This window comes from Vulpes lagopus, chromosome 22 (assembly GCF_018345385.1).
Source record: "Vulpes lagopus strain Blue_001 chromosome 22, ASM1834538v1, whole genome shotgun sequence".
Taxonomy (NCBI): Eukaryota; Metazoa; Chordata; class Mammalia; order Carnivora; family Canidae; genus Vulpes; species Vulpes lagopus.
In genome coordinates this window covers 6,430,977-6,453,922 of record NC_054845.1, presented here as the reverse complement: position 1 = coordinate 6,453,922, position 22,946 = coordinate 6,430,977, and the positions used below count along the sequence as shown (strand labels likewise).

General features: G+C 33.3%; 1 protein-coding gene across 1 annotated transcript in view; it reads left to right on the top strand.

Annotated features, from left to right (window-relative positions):
• The window catches only part of PGAP1 (post-GPI attachment to proteins inositol deacylase 1), a 71,366-nt gene that overhangs the window by 31,808 nt on the left and 16,612 nt on the right, over positions 1-22,946 (top strand). Inside the window, exons 10-19 of the mRNA XM_041737536.1 lie at positions 1,691-1,774; positions 5,566-5,612; positions 6,398-6,449; positions 10,150-10,227; positions 13,190-13,265; positions 15,792-15,865; positions 15,970-16,021; positions 16,498-16,564; positions 17,029-17,137; positions 18,784-18,822. Of these exons, the coding sequence (XP_041593470.1) occupies positions 1,691-1,774; positions 5,566-5,612; positions 6,398-6,449; positions 10,150-10,227; positions 13,190-13,265; positions 15,792-15,865; positions 15,970-16,021; positions 16,498-16,564; positions 17,029-17,137; positions 18,784-18,822 (678 nt within the window). The remainder of the gene's footprint in view (positions 1-1,690; positions 1,775-5,565; positions 5,613-6,397; positions 6,450-10,149; positions 10,228-13,189; positions 13,266-15,791; positions 15,866-15,969; positions 16,022-16,497; positions 16,565-17,028; positions 17,138-18,783; positions 18,823-22,946) is intronic.

The window sequence follows — 22,946 nt, the reverse complement described above, 5'->3', positions numbered from 1 at the left end:
TGAAAATAAATCAAAATTAAAGACTCTTTTAAAAAGATAACTACCTATATTTTCCCATATTAAAACAACTTAATGATAATTCCTTAATAATATCTAGTGTTCAATTTTCCAGTTTTATTGTAACTCAAATTTTTTCTCATTTTAAATGAGGTTACTAATAATGTCTGCATATTGTCATTTGTTGATATCTCTTATTCCTCTTTTAATTTCTTATGCTTCCTCCACCCCTTTTCTTTCTTTGTAGCTTACTTGTTGAAAAACAAATCACTTGTCCTATAGTTTTACAGTCTTGATTTTGCTGATTGCATTCCTTCGGTGCCATTTAGCATATTCCTTTGTCTACTCTTTTCCTATACCATAATACTTGGATCAGATTCAGTTGCTTAATCAGATTTAGTTTTTGTTTAGGCTAGACTCTCTCTTTTTTGTGATATTAGCAGCTATTGATAAAAAAGTGCCAAGAGTCATTAATTCATTTAGGAGGATGCAAAATGGTGGTACCCTGGGCAGCCCAGGTGCTCAGTGGTTTAGCGCCGCCTTCGATCCAGGGCCTGATCCTGGAGACCCGGGATAGAGTCCCGCATCAGGCTCCCTGCATGGAGCCTGCTTCTCCCTATGCCTGTGTCTCTGCTTCTCTCTCTCTCTCTCTCTCTCTCTCTCTCTCTCTCATAAATAAAATTTAAAAAAATAATAAAAGCTAAAAAAATGGTGGTACTCTGATTTTTTTTAACAAGAACACTAAATTGTGAAATCTCTCATCTACTAAATTTATTAAAAGTGGAACATATCAGAAAAGGAAACAATTATAATTGCTTGGATCTTTGGATCTTATATTTATTGGTTTTCAGAATAGCAAGTTGGTTCACAAGCCTCCTCCATCAGTGATCATAAATGGTTTTGGTTTGTTTCTTCTAGTACTATAATGAACTCCTATTTTAAATATATTTGTTTCTATCTAAAATATAAAATTCTTCTGTCTTTGACCAGTGGAAGCCATTCAAATTAGGTTTCTGAATCTTTTAGGTAAAGCCACTCTTTGTATTTTATTGATAGTTTTTTCAGTACCTAGTATAGGAAGATATTCAAGCTCATTTTGTTCATTTCCTGCCCCAGACTTTGAATCAACTTTTCTCTAAGGAGCTCCTCCTATTATTTGGGTAATGGTGTCTAAAAACCATAATTTGGCCACTAGAGATATTTGTGGCTAGTGGGTTAGCTTTTCTAGGCCTTTTCAGTGGACAGAGGTAAGAAATGTATTTTATCTTGATCATAAGGCCAAAACCAGGAGCACCTGGGTGGCTCAGCTGTTAAGCGTCTGCCTTTGGTTCAGGGCAAGATCCCAGTTTGAGCATTGAGTCCCACATCAGGCTCTCTATAAGGAGCCTGCTTCTCCCTCTGCCTATGTCTCTGCCTTTCTCTTTAAAAAAAAAAAAAAGGCCCAAACCCCCCCCCCCCAAAAAAAAAACACCTTCCATTTATACTGCCGTTTTCAAGACATAGTCAGGACTGCAGGGTACCTGATACCCTTGACTGATATCTGTATCTTCTTCCCACTCCTAGAATATTAGTTCTCAACAAAACCAAGAATGATAAAGTTAGAATAATTACTCATTGCTTTATCTGGATATTTGAATGATGCAATTATCTACTCTCTTAGTTTTATTATATTTTTCCTTTTTTTTTTTTTTAGGAATCTGATAAGATATATTTTACATTTCCTCTTGCAAATCATCGAAAAATCTACACTCATGTCTATTGTCAGAGCACCATGCTGGTAAGATAATTGGTACATTGTATATAAATTGAAAAGGCTACTTTTTTTGTTTGTAAGATTCAATATCTAAGATCTCTTCTTCAACTATGAACTATTATTAAATCTAATAAGTTGAAAAATACTTGGAACAGAGTTTTGATTGAAAAGCATTAATTGAAATGTTTCCATAGCTGATAATTTACCATTAAATTATACTTTTGGCTCTATTTTAGGTCTTTCACCCTGTTTTTCTACCTTACACTGTATTTAGGATGAAGGAATTCAGTTCAAATGTCCTTAATTCTAAAATTCTGGTAGTACTTTTTTGTAGGGATTTTATGAAGTAAATACTGTTTTTCTGTTGGCTTCCATACTTAAATTTACAAAGCTTTTTATACCAAACATTCTCTAAAATAGTAACTTTGTTACAATGTTAGACTCAGAGTTACCAAAGTGGTGATTTTATATACTTCTTTTTAATGAATACCTACTATCATGTATTGTCAAAAAAAGTGTTTGATGCTTTAGCATCCCTTTGTTACATTAGGAATATTTAAGTAATAATTTAATAATTTGTCAGCATTTCTTACTTTCAGGAATTGGTTCCCAATTTGGGTTCTTTTCCCTCTTTTCTGATTTTTTTGGGGGGGGCATTTTCCAGGTTTCTTTATATTTGTGTTTTTCATAATTTGTTTCCACTTCTCCCTTTTGTTGGGTTATTTGTACTCTTTAGAACTAGAATCTGACACTTAGTTGGTAGATACAGCCATTTGATATATAGTAGAGTCTTTAGAAATAATAGGCAAGCATCATGGGCTAGGTACTAATAAATACTAATTTTAGTGAGATGACCAGAGATTTGTATCTCTCACAGAGACTAGCATCTCTCAGCCAAAAATATGGATGGGCAGTTTATTTGAAGAGAATCTGACCCTTAAGCTACTGGCTTAAAATATCCAAACTCACTTAATACTAAATTCCAAATCAGAATGTCAGTATTATAGTGAGAAAAATCCTTGCCAAAGTTCAAATTCTCCATTTGGCTTATTGGAAGATCCCTTTGCTATAATTAAGGTCCATGGGTATTAATTAGTATAAAGTCATGTGTGAATTTTTAAAATCTTTTCAATTTGTATTATAGAAGTTTTCAATCTTATAAAAGTAGAGAGATTGTGATAATGAAATCTCACATAACCGTCACATAGCTTTAACAGTTATCAACCCTGCCATTTTTATTTATCCCTTCCTCACTCTTTTTTTGACTGAAGCAAATTGTAGGCATTTTATCTTTGCATCCTTAAATACTTCAATATGTTTTCTAACATAAGAATTGTGCATGGGACTATAATATCATTTCGTCCAACAAAATTATTAATTCCTTAATATCATGTAATATCCAATCCATGTTCAGTTGTCCTCTTTTCCGTTAAATTCTAAGTTGAAAAAGAAATAAATTCTAAGTTGATTTATTTGAATCAGAATCTAAACAGTACACATATTATATTTGATTCATGGATCCTAAGTTTCATTTATAATGGCCCTCTCTTTTCCCCCCATGCCATTTATTTGTTTAAGCAGATGTGTTACATATTCTACAGAATTTCCCACATTTTGGGTTTAGCTAAGTATTCTCATGGTGTCTTTTTTTCTTTTTAAAGTTGTATTTATTTGAGAAAGAGAATGTTTGAGAGAGCATGGGATGAGGGCAGAGGGAGAAAGAGAAGTAGACTCCCCACTGAGCAGGGAGCCCTAGGAGAGGCTCGATCCCAGGACCCCAGAATCATGCTGAGCCAAAGGCAGAAGCTTAACCAGCTGAGCCCCGTAGGCTCACCTCTTGTGGTATCTTTTAACATGTACTTCTTCCTTATGTTGTCTGTACACTGATAGTTAGATTTAGAATCTTGATTAATTTTTTATTTAATTACCATTAATTTTTTTGTGGCAAGAATGTTTTATAAGTAGAACTAGATACCAGAAGATATATAGTAGCTAGTCGTCCCACTTTAGTGACTGAAAGACTTATTGTGGACTCAGGTGGTTATCAGCATGGTCTATCCTTTATAAAGTTCCTAATTAGTTTTTCATCTAACAATTTTAGTAGCCACTGAGGGTATCGTTTTTTATTACAGATAGATTATTTTTAGATCTGTGAATTTTATGATCAAGAAGCATTTTCTTTTCTGTATACTTTAGGAATTGGTTGAGAGTTCTTGAGTGACTTTTTCTAAGATTTTCAGTATAATTTTCATAATTAATTGAGTTAGGGATGCTTACTAGATAACTTGAAATCGTTCTTTTGACACTTTATAGATTATATCAACGTGATGTTTTAGGTGGGCTTGAATAATACTTTTCTACTTGGTGAATAAGTCAGAATTTCCTATACACCAAAGTGTAGTTGTATAAAATATTAACTTTCATGTTCATGGGCTATCTTTGAAGATAGGCTCCCTTAGTAGCTCCAAAAACCCATTACAAAGGTGAGTTGGACCTTGAGAGCTTACTAGATTTTCCTTGTCTAAACTAGGCATATATTTTCTTTTACCTTACTTTATAATGTCATATTATTCTGGGAAACACAGGTAACTGATATAGAAGTCACACAAGTGGGATGCCTGGATGGCTCAACATCTGCCTTCAACTGAGGGCATGATCCCAGGATCTGGAGATCGAGTCCCACATCAGCCTCCCTGTGGGGAGCCTGCTTCTCCCTCTGTCTATGTCTCTGCCTCTGTATGTGTGTCTCAGGAATAAATAAATAAGTAAAATCGTAAAAAAAAAATCACACATTTTGCCAGCAATAAAGAGCAGACAAATTCCACATTGTTTTTTGTTTCCTTTCAGCTTTCTTTTCTGTATTCTTAGAAAATGTCTTTACATTGTATTTAAGCTCCATTAGGGCAGAGACCATGTCTGCCTCATTCATCATTTTTTTCTTGAAGGCTAAGCATAATCCCATGGCCCTAGAATGGACTTCATAAATATTAGTTGGATGAAAGGATTGATTTCATTTTCACTATCCTCTCTTTATTAAGGAAAAATGTATGTAGCTATCTGAGCAGTATTTCTTATCCTCTTAGACCTTGGTGTAGGATTTTACTATTTGGATCATCAGTTCTTAGAACATCACTCTTGCTACTTCCTTAAAAGTTAGAGTGAAGATCTTTGGGCATACTGCTCTTAAATGACTGAAGATAAATACATAATATTGTTAAAATATCAATACCATCTCTGCAGCATTCCCATGCTACCCTGATAAAGTAATACCTAGCTTTTATCTTGAGCCCTTGCAGTTGTCCTTCAATCTAAACACATTCTCAGTTACATAGAAGGTTTGCCTAATAATCAAATAAGAACTCAAGATAGCTAACAAGTTATACTTAGAGTACTTGGCTCTGGATTTTTTTTTTCCATCTGTAAAAAGTCAACTTCTAGGTGTTCATTCTTCTATTTTTATTTAAAATGTAGTTACTTACTATGTAACTACCTAATTAAAGCATGGACATTGCTGAACTCTGAAAAGTGTTGTTCAAAAATTAAAATTGCTTAGGCAATATGCTGTAGAGAGGTCACTCTTTCTCTTACTGCTGTTCCGGGTTACTTGCTTATCTATCTATATTTACATTAGACTTCTCTACTGCCCTTGACCTGTATGACTTTGAGAATAGCTTGGAAATGTTTTGGAATAACAGGTTGCTATTTTATGTTTCCATCATGCCTACTACTCCTGTCATATAACAGTAAAATGTTAAAGCTGCCTATTTTATGTAATTATTTTCTATAATATTTAGTGTGCTTTATGTTATTAACAGGATACAAATAGTTGGATTTTTGGCTGCATAAACAGCACTTCTATGTGGTAAGTCTTTTGAACCTAAGCACCTCAATTTTTCATTTTTCTCAATAGAAATAATAAGTCATACTTTTTAAAGATCTGTTTATGTTAGAGAAAAAGGGAGCCAAGGGGATTGGGTAGGGACAAAGGGAAAAGGGGAGAGAATCTCAAGCAGACTCCTAACTGAGCATGGAGCCTGATTCGGGCCTTGATCCCACCACCCTGAGATCATGACATGAGCCAGAATCAAGAGTTGGATACTTAACTGACTGAGCCACCCAGGCACCCCCAAATCACACTTTTTAGCTATTTTAGCTACATACATGTTTAAGCTCATTCTGCTATGTTACGTTATAGTATTTATTTTATTTTATTTATTTATTTGACAGAGAACAAGAGAGCACAAGCAGGGAGAGCAGCAGAGGGAGAAGGAGAAGCAGACTTCCCACTGAGCAGGGACCCCACTATGGGGCTTAATCCTAGGACCCTGGGATCGTGACCCAAGTCAAAAACAGATGCTTAACCCACTGAGCCACCCAAACACCCCTATGATACTGATTTTAAAATAAAAAATGAAGGAAATTAACATATCAGTATTTACAAACATTGAAATGTTGTGAGGAAAAACAATTTTTTTGCACCCAAAAGGATTGTATGGATAAGAGTATATTGGATTAGACTTATTGGACTTCATTAGAACTTTCTCTGATAAGTTTGTAGATGGTTTCTTTTTCCTCTGAAGCTTATTTATAATTTATAATATTTTAATATATTTGTCCTTTAATTGTATTTTCATATTCATTTCAAAGCCGGCAAGGAGTTGATTTATCATGGAAAGCTGAACTGCTGCCAACAATTAAGGTAAATTATGGCTTTAGGATGGTAATATCTGGGTGAAAAATACTTGAGTCTATAGGCATTTTAGAATATGGTCTTTTATTAATTCATCTAAGTATTGAGATTTGCTAACATATATTTTATAAATATTTTCTCTGGAAATATATTTTAACATGCAATTTTTGTTTAACTTTCAGGGATAAAAACTATGAGTTAACAATCCTCTAATGAAAACCCTCTAATGAAATCTCTGTATTATAAATCTTCTAATGAAAGCTCCATATTACAGTATCATACCAAGAGCTAGATAAATTTTTAAAATTCATCTTGATGGTATATTTGGAATGGTCTATCTTAAAATAGAAGCTGAGTAGTAGTTTGAGTTTTTGGGAGAAGACCTATAGTAGGAAAGTGAGCATCTCAAAGTGGCATAAAGTAATTTTCCAGATCTCCTTCAACATCACTTTGTGATCAGGCACTTGGATAACTCTACTTTATCTAGTACTACATGGGATTTATTTAATAATTGTTTGTGATTTCCTTAAGTAACTGATAGGTCAGCAAGCCTTCTTACAAAAAGTTAATATTGTTAAGAAAATAAAACAATTCTAAAATTTGATGAAATTACCTGTTTAATTTCTCAGCTGTATTTACTATAATTTATAGTCTTATACCGGGAGTGATATTTTTCAGTCTTCAAGTGAATCTGTACTTTTCTTTAAAAGTAGTTTTTCATAATAAGTACTAGCCTCATAAACTTGAAAGTGAAGCCATCAGGGTTGTTCCCAATCATCTCCCAATCCAACTCAGTTATTTATATGTATATTTATTCAGAATACAGTCAATCTGTACTATACTAACAGAGAGGAATGATGACAGAAGGATGATTGTAAGTTGCTTGACTTTGGAATGGTTGCAGTTATTTTTCTATCACCTCGGTCATATTCATTCATATGGCTTTGTATTCAAGAAATAAATATTGTAGGAAAGTGATTAGACTCATATGAACATTTTTAATGTCTCTCACTGGTCCTATCCTAACCTTTAGGAGCAAAACAAAAGTAGTAGGATATACTTAATAATTTTTCATAAATCTTTCCTTGAATATTGAAATTGGGCTATGTATCCTATCCAAACAGTAGTTTAAGAGTTAAGAAGAAATAAATTACTAAAATCTGGGTAGAATGTTATTTGCTTGATTTAAAAAAATAACTTTTTAAATAATAAAATCCTCATGTATATTTTTAATCTCAAATATTCAACAGTGTATTCATCTAGTTCTAGACCCCTGTGGTGTTTCTTCTAAATATAAGACACAGTTGGCAGAAAAGCAGGAGAACAAGCTATCCCAGCTGCTTACTTCCCCCCTCCCCCCAAGATTTATTTCAAAAAGAGAGAGAGAGAGCGCGCATGAGGGGAGGGGCAGTGGGAGAGGGAATAAGAGTCTCAAGCAGATTCGCCCTCTGAGCAGGGAGCCTGACAAGGGGCTTAATCTCATGACCCTGAGATCGTGACCTAAGCCAAAACCAGGTCACCCAGCTGCTGCTAGCTTTTTATAGTGCATGCTGGAACAAGTTGCCAGCAGCATTAAAAGCCGCCTGAAATTTAGAGGGGGAAAATGGGAGAGAGAAGTTTAGAAAATAAGGATTATAATATTCTACAATCTTAGGAGTTCTCAGTTGAAGAGGGTTACAATTATTAAACATAGATAAACTTCTCCATTTTAATGAAAATAAAAGTGATATATGTTAGCCATTTATAAAAAGGACATAGTTCTTTTGCCATCAAGTTGAAGAGAAAGAAAAGATACAAGTGAAAAGATTTTATGACTTTCATTCATACTTATATCATCTCAACAAAAGTACTATCAGATGAGAATCATACATTCTTACTATTTCTGCTGACTGAACTATTAATAGAAGACTCCAGCAAAGCACCTATAAATTCAATTTTTAAGTACCAATCGTATGGAATTTTCCTGTCATGGGTACAATGAAAAAGTTTCTAAAAACACACAAAACATAGCAGGCTAAAATTTGGTAAGCCAAAATGAATTTATTGTTGAAAACAAAAAAAATCACCTTTCTAAAGGTAACTAACTTGTATAAGAAAACTATATTATCACTACTTTGCCTTAGGCATACGTTAGCACCATAGCTTTGCTCTGTACATTGAAACCTGTTTGATTTCCTGTGTGTGTTGTCTCAGCATTAAAGGAATTTTACCCTTAAAACACTGAAAAATTTCCAAACTTCCTATTAATCTTACTGGTCAACCTGACAATTTCATGAATATGATAAAATTGTCAAGTTCCTACTGATATTATAACTGTAGGAACTTTATAAGGAAATTTTTTGACACTGTTACCTTTTTAAAGTATTCTAATCCTAACAAAGAAATTCTTGAGGAAAAAAAAATATTCTTGAAAATAAGTAACAAAAGCTAGTAGAGTGGATAGCCACACAGAGTAACCATGGTTCTTTCAAATTAATTTATCTTTCATACTGTCTACCATCTGTTTGGTTGGTCTCAGTTGCCTGTTGCTGTGGTTTGTGAGGCCCTTTTAAGGCTTTCTCATTTACATTAGAACATTATACGTCTGTTGCGGAGACTTTGCTAAGTAAGTCGAGGGGAAGCCTAGTAGTCAAAAGTACTCACAGGTGAATCTAGTCAGATTGTTAGAGGGCCATTTGTTGACAGTTCTTTAGCTTCAGCACTTCTTTTCAGTTTGCTCACATAGGTGCTTCTGAAGAACACTGGACAAAGTTAACTGCAGAAGTTTCTTAATGTGAAAAAAAAAAAAGAAGTTTCTTAATGCATACAGATTGTTACCATGTATAACTATTGCCACCCCCATATCTACTTTAGGATAAAACCTGGATTTAAAAACCATATTTAGGGATCCCTGGGTGGCGCAGCGGTTTGGCGCCTGCCTTTGGCCCAGGGCGCGATGCTGGAGACCCAGGATCGAATCCCACGTCGGGCTCCCAGTGCATGGAGCCTGCTTCTCCCTCTGCCTATGTCTCTGCCTCTCTCTCTCTCTCTCTCTGTGTGATTATCATAAATAAATAAAAATTAAAAAAATAATAAATAAAAACCATATTTGGTGCTCTGGCTTTTCATTAAATAGACCAATCTCTTATCTATTCATCCCTCAAAGTATAGACTATAGGATCTGGTCTTAATTTTGAAAATAAATGTTCATCTGATGATATTCATATACATCATTAGACAACGACTCTACTGCTTGGGTTAGATTAGAATCATTTGAGATTAAGTTGCAACTCTTCTGTTATTTGTAGCATTCATTCATTCATCAACTATTTGAATGCTCTTTGTCATATGCTACCAAAATAAGTGTAGAAGTCATATTGTAATGTTATAAAGAACAAATCGACAAATTATAAAAGATACCAGATATGGAAATAATTATATTTACTATTAAGTGTCATTTGTTTTACATGAAGGGATACAGTTCAAGGAATATTTTTGACAGTCCATATTTACAAAACTATTAGGGATTGACCTCAGAAGATAATTGACCTGAAAATGTAAACATAGCCATTTTAAAAGGTACTAAATGTAAAGTTTGAAATCCATTTCTTTATAACCAAATAAGCAAGAAATAAGTGTTTGTAATATATCTTTTAACATGCTTTAAGTTCTATATACCCTCAGAAATAGAATCAGCTTTTTATGTTTTTTTATTTATTTTTTTTTTTAGTCTCTGACGTTAAGACTTCAAGATTATCCATCTTTGTCTCATCTTGTTGTTTATGTGCCATCTATTCATGGAAGTAAGGTAACAAATGGATTAAAGTTGTTATCGGAATGTTTTGTGGATACTCTGGCTAAATAAGTTATTTTTTGATGAATTCTTCAGCATAGTGCTTATCTGAAACAATGGCCTGTTTGATGATCCATCTAAGACTGTTAAATCATTAGGATCGTCTACTATAACTTGAACTAAGCAAAATAAACCCAAGTCTCTGTGTTTAAAGTGGGAACTAACTTTATAAATTAGTCTTTCAAAATCTATTCATTATTAAGTACCCTTTTATGTGCAAGACTCTGTGTCAGGAATTATAGGAGGCACACAAATAAGACATGAATCCTAATCTCAAAAAGCTATGTATTGTTGGGTAGGGAGAGAGAAACATTTGGAAATGGAAGAGTGAGAATAAAAGAGGTACCCAAAAATATAATACAAATCAGAATATAGCAAATAAATGAAAAGTATAAAAAGGGAAAATATCTCTGAATGATGGAATGAGGAAAGGCTTTATTACGAGATGATATTTAAATTTGCCTTAAAGTGTAGTTATGTTTTTATGGGTAGGATGAGCATTGTAGACCAGAGCTGTCCAATATGGGAGCTACTAGCACATGTGGCTATTTAAATTACAAGTAATTAAAACTAATAAAATTAAAAATTCAGTTCCTTAGTTGTACTAGCCACATTCCAGATGCTCAATAGTAACATCATTGCAGAAAGTTACCATGAACAGCACTGCTGGGACAAAGAAATCATGAAATCTAAGCATGGAAGTATGAAAGTGTTTGGAAAACAGTGAATAGTAATTTTAAAAAGAAGGCCACCATGATGAGAATAGTAGTAGAAGAAAAGTCTGGGAAAGCAGTTCATGGTACTATGGAGGACCTCAGTTGGAAGATGCAGAACTTTATAGAATTCAGGAGTTAGTAGGCAGCTGAAGGATTTTCACAGTAATAGAAATGAGATCAGAGCCATTTTGGAAGATGAATCTATTTATGATGTACATGGATTAGAATCAGAGAGACGAGCTGCTACCTAAGGGATTATGGAGGGTTTGAACTAGGGAAATAAGAGTAGAAATAAAAGGATGGTGATTTTTGAGAGAAACTGGGGGCGGGGGGGGGGGGGGGGGTGGCGGGGCGGAGCAAGAAGATGGAAGTAAAAGACCCTTTATTTCCCTTTCCACGTTTCACCCAACAAGCTTATCCTTCAGTATCTAACCTCAATTCTTTGAGGAATTATGCTGAATTACAATTTATTTATCTCTCTATTACTATCATCATATTGTGAATTCTTTGGGAGTAAGACCAAATAGATTTTATTCTACTTTGCATCCTTAACCTTTAGCAACTTCCTGCCATGTAAATCCTCAAAAAATACTTCTTTAATGAGAAGTTGTTGAGATTTGAGGCCAGAACCATTAGGAAAAATTTAAATTTAAAGATAAAGGGAATGTAGTTGGGAGGTAACTCAAAGACTGAGTCTCACAAGTACCTTATAATGAATTCATTGTTTTGTTTTGTTTAGCTCAGGTAAGAGGTAATTCAACATCTTCAATTCTAAAAACCTCTCTTTAGGGATCCCTGGGTGGCGGTTTGGCGCCTGCCTTTGGCCCAGGGCGAGATCCTGGAGACCCCCGTGCATGGAGCCTGCTTCTCCCTCTGCCTGTGTCTCTGCCTCTCTCTCTCTCTCTCTCTCTCTCTCTCTGACTATCATAAATAAATTTTTTAAAAATTTATAAAATAAAAATAAAAACCTCTCTTTAGGGTTTTCTTTTCTGTCCGGTAAGTTGGTTTTGAATGAATTTAAACATCTTTCCCAACCTAGGAAAGGCTCTGTCTGGTTTTTCCAAGAAATTAATGAGCCTTTCACAAATAGCCAGCCTTAGTGCCTAATGAATACTTAATGTGTCTTTTTTTTTTTTTTTAATTTTTTATTTATTTATGATAGTCACAGAGAGAGAGAGAGAGGCAGAGACACAGGCGGAGGGAGAAGCAGGCTCCGTGCACCGGGAGCCTGATGTGGGATTCGATTCCGGGTCTCCAGGATCGCGCCCTGGGCCAAAGGCAGGCGCCAAACTGCTGCGCCACCCAGGGATCCCATACTTAATGTGTCTTAATGGTCTTTGGAAAGTAACACTTGCTGACTATTGTTGCATACCCAGACTCACAAGGATGTTAATTTAGACCTTTTATAATTTCTACATATCTGTTTTAACCCATCATCAGGATACATACATTTAAGTAGACAGTTTGAAAATTTTTTGCAGTCAACTGACAATATAGTTTTCAAAATGTAAATACAGAATTATTTGTGGTTTTTTTTTATGACAGAAAACAAAATAATTAAGGCCAATTAGAGATAGACCCTTGAATTCTTAGGTACGGGTAGCATTTCTTTTTCTTGCTTTCTAGATAGTAAACCTTTATTCGAATCACTAGTTTGAAATAATTTTATACAAATAACTTCAGCCATCTGTAGATGAATGGCAATATGTCCATCTCCTAGTCTTGTAGTCTAGTTAGAGTATTGCAGATACATAATTTATAGGAGATTCTTAAATATTAAGTGTAACAGAATCACATTTCTTCTTGACTTTGAAAGTATTTGGAAATTTTTATCTAAGTCTCTAATTAATCTTGAATTAGCCTTAATTCTTAATGCTTTGATCCATCCTTTAAAGGTCCCTAATTCTACAAACACCTAAAACTAACTGGAAGGAAACTGTGGTATTCATCAGCTATTGTAAAAGTGATCCTCCAGTAATTTACTATGTTAAGCTTGTTTATCAAATTTTCTTAGTTTAGCGTGGCTCTTTGAGTAATTGTTGCCATTTAAGTATAGCCAGAGTTAGAATATGATAGGTAATAACTTCTGCAAAGCTAAAATTTATTTATAGACTTTTATTTTCCACTCAAACATCAAGCAAAGATATTTTACCATAAACATATTTCTATATTTCCTAATAAGTCAATGTTTTATATTTTAGTTTGTTATAGATTGTGAATTCTTTAAAAAAGAGATGAGATCCATTCAGCTTCCTGTAACTCATCTTTTTTCCTTTGGTAAGTACTTTGATTTTGGATTTTTTTTTTTTTTTTTTTAGATTTTATTTATTTATTCATGAGAGACACACAGAGGGAGGCAGAGACATAAGCAGGCTCTCTGTGGGGAACCTGATGTGGAACTTGATCCCAGGACCCTAGGATCATGACTGGAGCCAAGGGTACCCGCTAAACCCCTGAGCTACTCAGGCATCCCTGATTTTGGAAATCTTAAGAATTGCTTTTTTTTTTTTCTTAAGTAGGCTTGATGCCCAGTGTGGAACCCAGAGCAGGGCTTGAACTCAGGACCCAGGGTCAGGACCTGAGCTGAAATCAACAGTCAACTGACTGACCACCCAAGAACTATTTTTATTTTCAACAGAGTGCTAATTTGTTTTTGCTAGTCAGTTGCAATAATGGAGAGCCTCTAACATTAAGTATTGTGTATTTTCTTTTCTTTTTTTTTAATTTTTTAAAATTTTTATTTATTTATGATAGTCACAGAGAGAGAGAGAGGCAGAGACATAGGCAGATGGAGAAGCAAGCTCCATGCACCGGGAGCCCGACATGGGATTCGATCCCGGGTCTCCAGGATCGCGCCCTGGGCCAAAGGCAGGCGCTACACTGCTGCGCCACCCAGGGATCCCAGTATTGTATATTTTAAATATAGTTTTTAGAATAACCATATGATGTGGTCCAGTGGTTTCTTATTTAACACTGGGACAGCAGTCATCTTCTGAGAAGTGAACTTTAACTTTCTCCCTAGTCATATGCATTTGCAAGTAACCATGTGTGTGTGTATCTGTGTATGTGTGTGTGTATTCTTCTATGAATTTATACTACATAGTGGCCCTTTTAATAAAATGTTATTATAAGGTATAAATTGCTATCTGCCCTATGAAGGTTTCAAGATTTTCTCTAAATATTTTTTACCATTTTTATTGTGGTAAAATACATGTAACTAAATATACTTTTAAATTTTATTTTGGAAAAAAAAATAAATAAATAAATTTTATTTTGGGGACACCTGGGTGGCTCAGAGGTTGAGCGTCTGCCTTTGGCTCAGGGCCTGATCCTGGAGCCCTGCGATCGAGTCTCACATCAGGCTCCCTGCATGGAGCCTGCTTCTCCCTCTGCCTGTGTCTCTGCCTCTCTCTCTCTCTCTCTCTCCTCTGTGTTTCTCATGAATAAATAAATCTTTTAAAAATAATTAAATAAATAAATAAATTTATTTTGAAATGATTTTGAGCACTCAGAACAATTACAGAAAGAGCAGAGTTCTCCTATATCCTTCACTCACTTTTACGTAAACAATACAGTTGTCAAAACTTGGAAATTAGTATTCATACAATACTGTTAACTAAACTACAGGCTTTATTTGGTTTTCATCAGGTTTTCCACCAGTGTTCTCCAGGTTCCCACATTGTATTCAGTTGTCATGTCCTGTTCATTTCCTATATCTTTGGTAGTTCCTCAATTTTTCCTTGTCTTTCATAACCTTGACACCTTTTGAAGAGTATTTGTCAGTTATTTTGTAGAATATCAAATACTTGGACTTGTCTAATGCTTTCTTAAGATTAGATTCAGGTTATGCATTTTTAGCAAGAATATCACTGGAGTTATGTGTACTTCTTAGTGTTTCCTGTGATTGGACTCATGTCGCCAAGTCTAATTCTAGCAGTGTTAACCTTGATTACTTGATTAACGCAGTGTCTGCCAGGTTCCACCACTGTAAATTTATTTGTTTCCTTTTTGTATTGGATAAATGTCTTGAGTGGGACCTACTTTGAGAATGTTTAAGTACCCTTTATCTTCAAAATAACCCACTAATTTTAGCATTCATTGGTTCTTCTAGTCTGAGGCAATTATTACTGGTATTCTTTATTTATTGGAATTCTTATAAAAGGAAAGTTTTTCCTTCTCCATTTATTTACTTACTTGCCTTTTTTTTTTTTTACTTTTTATTTATGTCAGTATGACTCATGGGTATTTTCTTGGATTATAATTTAATACTATCATTACATTTATTTCCTTAAGTTGTTCCAACTTTGGATATTGGGAGCTCATATTAGATTGGCCCTTTGCCTTTTTTGACATGGCTCATCCTGAAAATGTGTATTTTTTAATATTTCATTAGTGAAAAGAATCTGTTACTTGAGAGCAGAAACTTTCTTTTAGATTTTTACCCACTTTTTTTTTTTTTTTTGGTAAATATTCTAAGAGCAATACAGACATGACAAGTCAGAATCACTCATCTCATTAAAGTTAACAGATTCATAAATTAAGAGATCTAAGAAAGCATACCTTTTCAAAATTGGAAATACATACTTGACTTTTTAAAACACATTACATTATGAATGTTCAGAGCTTATGGAAAGAGGTTAGGAACTTTAGGAGTTCATGCCTACATAACAGAAATGAAAACCTATAAACTCTTTTTTTAATATTAAAAGTATACTAGCATTAGTTAAACATTGGTAAGCAATCAGTACTTTTTAAAAAAAACTGTTTGGTATTATAAGTAATACAGTACTTTCAATTCAACAGGACTGTCTTCAAGCAAAGTGATATTAAATACAAGTGGTCTGTTTTATAATATAGAACTCCTAAACTTTGGACAGGTAATTATTCTGATTATAACAAGCATTTAATTTTACTTTACTATTTAATTAAACAAACCAATAAACTTTTGTTTTTTTCGTCTTTGTGGTCAAACTCTTATTAGATATACCAGGCTTTTAAAATCAACGTAGTAAGCAAGTGCTCAGGAGTCAAAGGTAAGTGTATTTTCTGAGAAGAATGATATTGTCATTTGAATAATCAATAGATCTTTGCTTGAATTTTCTATAAAACTTGCTTATTTTATGTGAATTAAAATTAAATATATGATAGTAGAAAAGTTGTCTATATTTCCAAGAGATTTAACATAGATCCTTTCTTAACACTAAGCATCTTCAACTATATCAGTTTAAATACCTACGTTTAAAAAAATACTATGTATCCTTCTGTCTCATTATAGTAGTAATTCAGATTAATCTTTTTTACCAGTTTCTTAATACTTCCCATATGGCCTAATATCTATTTTAAGTCTTAATAGACATTATTTAATAATTTTGCATAATTTCTTATGTGGTATAACTCTTACCAGTTATTTTTTATGAAATGAGTAACTATGTAGTTAGATATTATAGTAGCTTATGTAACATTTAGTGTAACATAAGGTTAATAATGTATTTCCTTTATATTTTCACAGAAGAAATAACTAGTATCTATAAACTTCATATTCCTTGGTCTTATGAAGATTCACTAACTATTGCACAGTAAGTAAATGAAAGAGTTTATCTTAAACTTTGGTCATTTTGAATAATACATATTCTGCTTGGTTTATTTAAATCATAGTGCAATTTTAATGAAACTATTTAAGTGCTTTTTATTATTTTTTTTTATTTAAGTGCTTCCTAATAAAATGTAACTATCTGTTAGGTAGCACTGTGCTCATAAGATAATATTTTAAGATAATATCGTATTTTTATCTGTCTGAATGATCTAGAATTTAAACCGTATTTGCTTGGATCATCACCCCTTCCTAGACTGTCCTCCAGTGCCTATCCTAGATGAAGGAGCATTCAAACAACTGTGGTACATTTGGAAAAGTGTCCATTTATAATAACATGTCTGACAACTGTCTTCCTCTTCATTGTTTCATTGTGTTGTGTGAGGACTGAGTGTTGGACAGAAAACAGCATTTTGTATTTGAGAATTAATATTTAAGTTATCTTTTCAGGGTACCATCTTCCACAGAAATTTCTCTGAAACTCCATATTGCTCAACCAGAAAATGACAGCCATGTAGCATTATTAAAAATGTATACATCTTCAGATTGTCAGTATGAAGTAAGTTGTATATTTACTTAATTTTTAAGATAATAATTATTGAATAAATAGCCAATATATTTTTATATTAGCCTTAGATACATGGCAATGTGGAAATCAATATAAATATGCAATAGACATTTATGGTGCTTTAAATATTCTCCATTTTGCCTTTTAGCACCACCTGTATTTCCTTAGCTGAACCATTAAAAGTATACATCTTAAGAAGTAATAGAAATAAAAATTGATACTATAGATTAACCTTCTAGATTTGGAAGCCCAAAGTCCAGAATTCTGTATAAATTGAAGAACATCATGAAATCAGCTGACATGACTTTACTGAAACAATTGACATATGTAATGGTTTCTAGCTCTACTGGATAAGTTTTAGAATCTTCTTTCCTTTTCACTAGCTTTTAAAATCTCTTAGTCGTTAATATGTGCAGTGTAGTATGCCTGCTGTGTTTGTTTTACAATTACAGTACATCCTCTGCTCCAGAGAAGGGAAAATAGACTTGAAAAACATTTACTCTTAAGGATTCATGAACTACAAAATTCCCTCTGTATCAGAACATCCCGGGTTCTAAGGATTCCAGATTTAAGAGATTGAAGTATACATTTTAATGGCAGTTTCTGGTTTATGTGAAATATCTTCTTTCTATTCAGTTCCTTTAAGCCAACCTTAGATATTTAGATTCTTCATTAGAACTTTCTTGGAGCGAGCTAGAATTGATAGGACAGACTATAGGTAGCAACAAGTTTCAGTTGGACCTAAGCTATGAGTTATTTTAGATTTTGTGGAATTTATTAATGCTTTGGTATCTTGTTTTCGGTTTTAACACTGAAGGATCTTGTAAGGCTGTAATGGTTTTTAACATGTGGCTTCATATTTCTGATAGCAATAGTGAGAATTGCATTAATAATTTGGCTCCAAATACTGCACACTCTTAAAATGTTCATGTTTTTATAAGTACTTTATGTTTTTAAAAGTATTTTGAATAGTCATTTTATCATTTCCATATGAAATATGTATTTCCTTTTCCCAGACTTCCTAATATCAAAAAAGCTGTATTTATAATAGAGATAATTAATAAGAATTTCTTTTTAAAATATTGTTTTGGCTTAAATGTTACCAAATATGCTCTGTTTTTTCCTGATCTTATCTCATATGAAATTTATTTTTATGAAATTTACTTAGAAATGGCTTAGCTTAACTATACCTAGTGATACACAGTAGTAGGTTTGGGATTTTAAAATATTAGTTATATGTAGATTAATTTGTGCTTAATTGTTCAGCAAACATATGTATAGCTTCTAGATTCAGTCATTCAATCATTTTCTTTAGCTTGCATGACCTGGTACTAAGATATTCTGGTTAATCAAATATTCTAGTTAGTAAAAGGTTACCATATGTACCATAGCATTCATCCAGTTGTCAAGAAATTAGAATCCAGGAAAATATACTGAACAATAAAACTACACTTCATATAAGTTAAAATTTGTTGTCAGAGGATTCTTACAAGACTCTAAGTGCGTTTAGGTTGATTATTAAAAAATGAATGATTGTGCTTAGAGATGTGCAAAAATGCTCAATTTAATAAAATGTGAACTAGAAGGTTTTAGGAGAAATAACCTTTTTTTTTCTTTTAATGATTATTTTAAACTAGGTGACAGTTAAGACTTCCTTTTCACAAATACTTGGACAGGTAAGAGATTTCCGATTGATTATTGATTGCCTTGTAAATAAGTATTATAAGGCAAGGGTTGTAAACTTTCTCTGGAAAAGGCAAGATAATAAAATATTTTAACAAACCAAATATCATCTCTTGCTCCTGCTACTACTACAGCTGCTTCTTTCTTTTTCATCTTTTTCCTTTTTCTGCTTTTTTCCCACTTTAATAAAATTGAAAAGCCATTCTTGGCAGACAAATCATAGTTGGCCACCCCTGGCTTTAAAGTGATGCTTTGATTTCTACAAGTGAGAGCTGATTCCTGATTCTCAAACAAATTAAGATATCATGTTGCTCATACTATACTATAATTCATAGTCTAGTAAAATTAGTAGGCTCTGTCATATAAATGAACATTTTCAAATAACTTGTGTGTGTTTAGTTTGTAAAAATAAAAAGTAAATTATATTAAAAATAAACATGTTCAAATACTTTAAATCCTTTTGGGGAGTGTCTTTCTAATGTTCATAAGCAAATAGTATTACAAAAATAATTTATCAAGTCATAGAACTACGAAAGTACACTCAACATCATTATAATTTGCAGAATTGTGTAACCTAGGCATAAATAATAATGATTAGTCAGAAAAATTATATAATAGCTTTAAAATTCATTAAAGTTTTATTTTGCCTTCTATTATTTGTATTTTATTTTTTTGCCTGTTGTGTTTTATAATCCAGGCATAGCAGAATTTTTAAAGTTTAAGTCCTTTAATTCTATAATTTATAAAACTTACAAATCAAAATTAAATCAAAATTTTTATATGCATTATCTCATTTGATTCTCACAACAACCTGGTGAGAACTAGATGGTGATTATTATTAAATTTGTGAACATTAGAAAATTCAAATTTCGTGTGTAAAATATTCTACATTAGAAAGAGAAGGTTAAATGTTGGTATAAATTGGAAAATAGCATCATGGATAGTTATAATAAATTCTCTAGCTTGTTAAGGAAACTTTTTTAAGAAAAATTATAGGGGATAGGTGGAAAAAAAGAAAAATTACATCTTGGAATATAGGGGAAGAATTGATGCTATTGTATTTTTAGTATGTCCAAAAGGCATGTTACTGTACACGGTGGTAGGGCTCAAGATACAACATACTGTCTTATCCATATAATCCTTGGGGCTCATAATTCAGGTTAGAGACAAGAAAAGTCAAGTTAGCTTGATACTTGATAGCCAGGCATAATTATATGTCCACCAGAGGAGGACATACTAATATTCTTGTTTAGGCAAGGAAATTAATCTAAAAAAGATATGTAGATATTATAGGATCAAAGGTGGGTACTTTTTTAAATGTCAAAGAATTTGTGGTAATTAAGTCCTTCTCAAATTACTGAAAAGATATAAGATATTCTTTATGTCTGTTTAAAAATTTAGCTTGAGAACAGGGGAATGAGTTGAAGATGTATATATTATTCATCTTTTAAAAATAATACCTATTTTCAAAGTTGCTGATTCAGTCAAAGAAGACTGAGAAGGGATGCCTGAGTGGCTCAGTGGTTGAGCATTTGCCTTCAGCTCAGGGCATGATCCCCGAGTCCCGGGATCGAGGCCCACATTGGGGTCCTTGCAGGAAACCTGCTTCTCCCTCTCCCTTTGCCTCTCTGTGTCTTCATGAATAAATAAATAATGTTTTTTTTTTTTTAAAAGAAGAAGAGGACTGAGAAGAATAAAGAGAAACCACTTGAGAAAATCTTTAGCCTTTGATTAGATAATTTTCCATCAAATTAATTTTCTTCAGAAAAGGAAAGAAAAAATATTTACATATTCTTTAGTTACTCTAATGAAAGAGGGCAAAAAAAACCAGAAGTTACTTTCTCAAGAGAATTATATGAACTAGTAAGTCATTTCTATGTAAGAATGAAGTGTAATATTGCCCAATCCTTAGATTTTAAGAGAAACTAGAAACTGAATTTTTAGGTAAATATTTTTTAATTGTTTAATGATGGCATCTAATTTGAAATGTAAAGAAATACTGTGCCAAATAAAACACAAATGAAGCATGTCTACAATTTGAATGTGTTCCTTGGTGGCCAGTTTATGATTATTGACTTAGTCATATCTTATATGAGTTGTATTTGTGGCCCAGTAGAATACTTAATACTCATAATAATGACAGTCATTACAAAGAACCCGTTATGTTCAGAATACTGTATAGGAACTCTTAGAAGAAAAAAAAAAAAAAAGGAACTCTTAGAAGATCTCCAGAAACGGTAAAGAGTATTAAACGTTGATGATAACAGCTAATATTTTCTGATCACCTTACTGTGCCAGTTACTATTCCAGAAGCTTCATACAAATGAACACATTTAAGCCTGAGACTCCCTGTGACATAAGTGCTATTTATCTCCATTTTATAAAGGCACAGAGAGGAGGGGTAAGGTAGCTTGCCCAAGGACACAGCTAGTGAGAGGAAGAGCTGTAGTCCAAATACAGAAGTCTGACTCTAAGCTTGCTATGCTGCTTAATTTTTCCTTCTATACATTTTTTAAAATTTATTTCTATGCATGGGGCTCCATGTTGGGCTCAGTCCCATGACCCATGAGATCATGACTTGAGCTGAAGTCAGACACTTAACTGTCTGAGCCACCCAGTCAGTTAAGTGTTGAAACCCCTTTTTCTGTACTTTTGATTAACTGAAGTATGTTATATATTTTCTACAATGTCATTAGCGGGCATTGAATGTCATTTAGTAATAAGTAGAAAAATGCCTTTTTCCCTTTCACTCAATTTCTCTCCCTCCACTCAAAGCTGTAATTATAAATCATGAGTGGGGGCTATAAGTTTGAGTCTTTCTAATCAGTTTTATCAACCAATCAATCCGTGAAGGAGTTTCAGGGAGACCTTGGACTTCTTGATATTTTACACACCATTTTGTGTAAATATGCATTTCCATTGCTTTCATCAGATTGCCAGGAGTCTATACATTTTCTTAAAAATTCTGTGGAATGTAGAACATGCCTTAAAGCAAATTTTCTTTTAAAATGTTAACATTGGGAGGCCTGGGTGGCTCAGCAGTTGAGCATCTGCCTTTGGCTCAAGGCATGATCCCAGGTCTGGGCATCGAGTCCCGAATCAGGCTCCGTGCGAGGAGCCTGCTTCTCTCTCTCTGCCTATATCTCTGCCTCTCTCTTTCATGAATAAATAAATAAATCTTTAAAAATAAATAAATAAATAAATAAGTAAGTAAATAAATAAATAAATAAATAGTTAACATTAAAAATTACTTACAGAACAGAATAAGTCTTTGTTAAAAATTTAACATTAAAAGAAGAATCTGATGCTTTCTTTTTGTTATATATTTTTATATGAATTGAATCAGCCGAGGGTTACCTGGGTGGCACAGTCAGTTGAGTATCTGACTCACTTTTGGCTCAGGTTGTGATCTCAGGGTCCTGAGATCAAACCCCAAGTCGGGCTTGTGTTCAGCATAGAGTCTAATTGAGATTCTTCTCCCTCTTTTGCTGCCCCTTCACACCTCAAATAAAATAATTTTTTAAAAAAGAAATTGGATAGCTGATAGAATGACTTGAAGCACTATAACATGGATAGCTGATAGAATGACTTGAAGCACTATAACATAATGGTTATGAATTTAGAGTCTGGTTTAAATCCCATTCCAAAAAAAAAAATAAAATAAAATAAAATAAATCCCATTCCACAAGATTTCCAGAGACAACAAAGAACCTAAAAGCTAGAGACAACAAAGAACCTAAAAGCTTAATACCGGAATATCTCAGGAAAAGGGTCCTTAGAACATTGGTGCTTTTGGTAGATGTAAGTGAAAAATTAGAAGTGAGGAGATGAAGAGGAGAAATAGTATCTCAAGCTCTTGAGAACTTAAACTGTGAGAGAGTTGGGGGAAACATGGTAAATGGAGAGGAGAGTGGAGTGAAGGGAAGGTATTGTCATGTTCAGGGTGAGAGACTTAAATTTGTTTAAATGTCAGTGGCTGGGTGAGTAAATGAATACCCTGGAATTTCATTACATCATCTCTCCTTGAAACTCCCAGACTTTGAAGTTAAAGCACCTAATGATACTGAAGAGTGATTTCACGCTTCAGTAAAATCATTAATGAGATTATGCAAAGTCA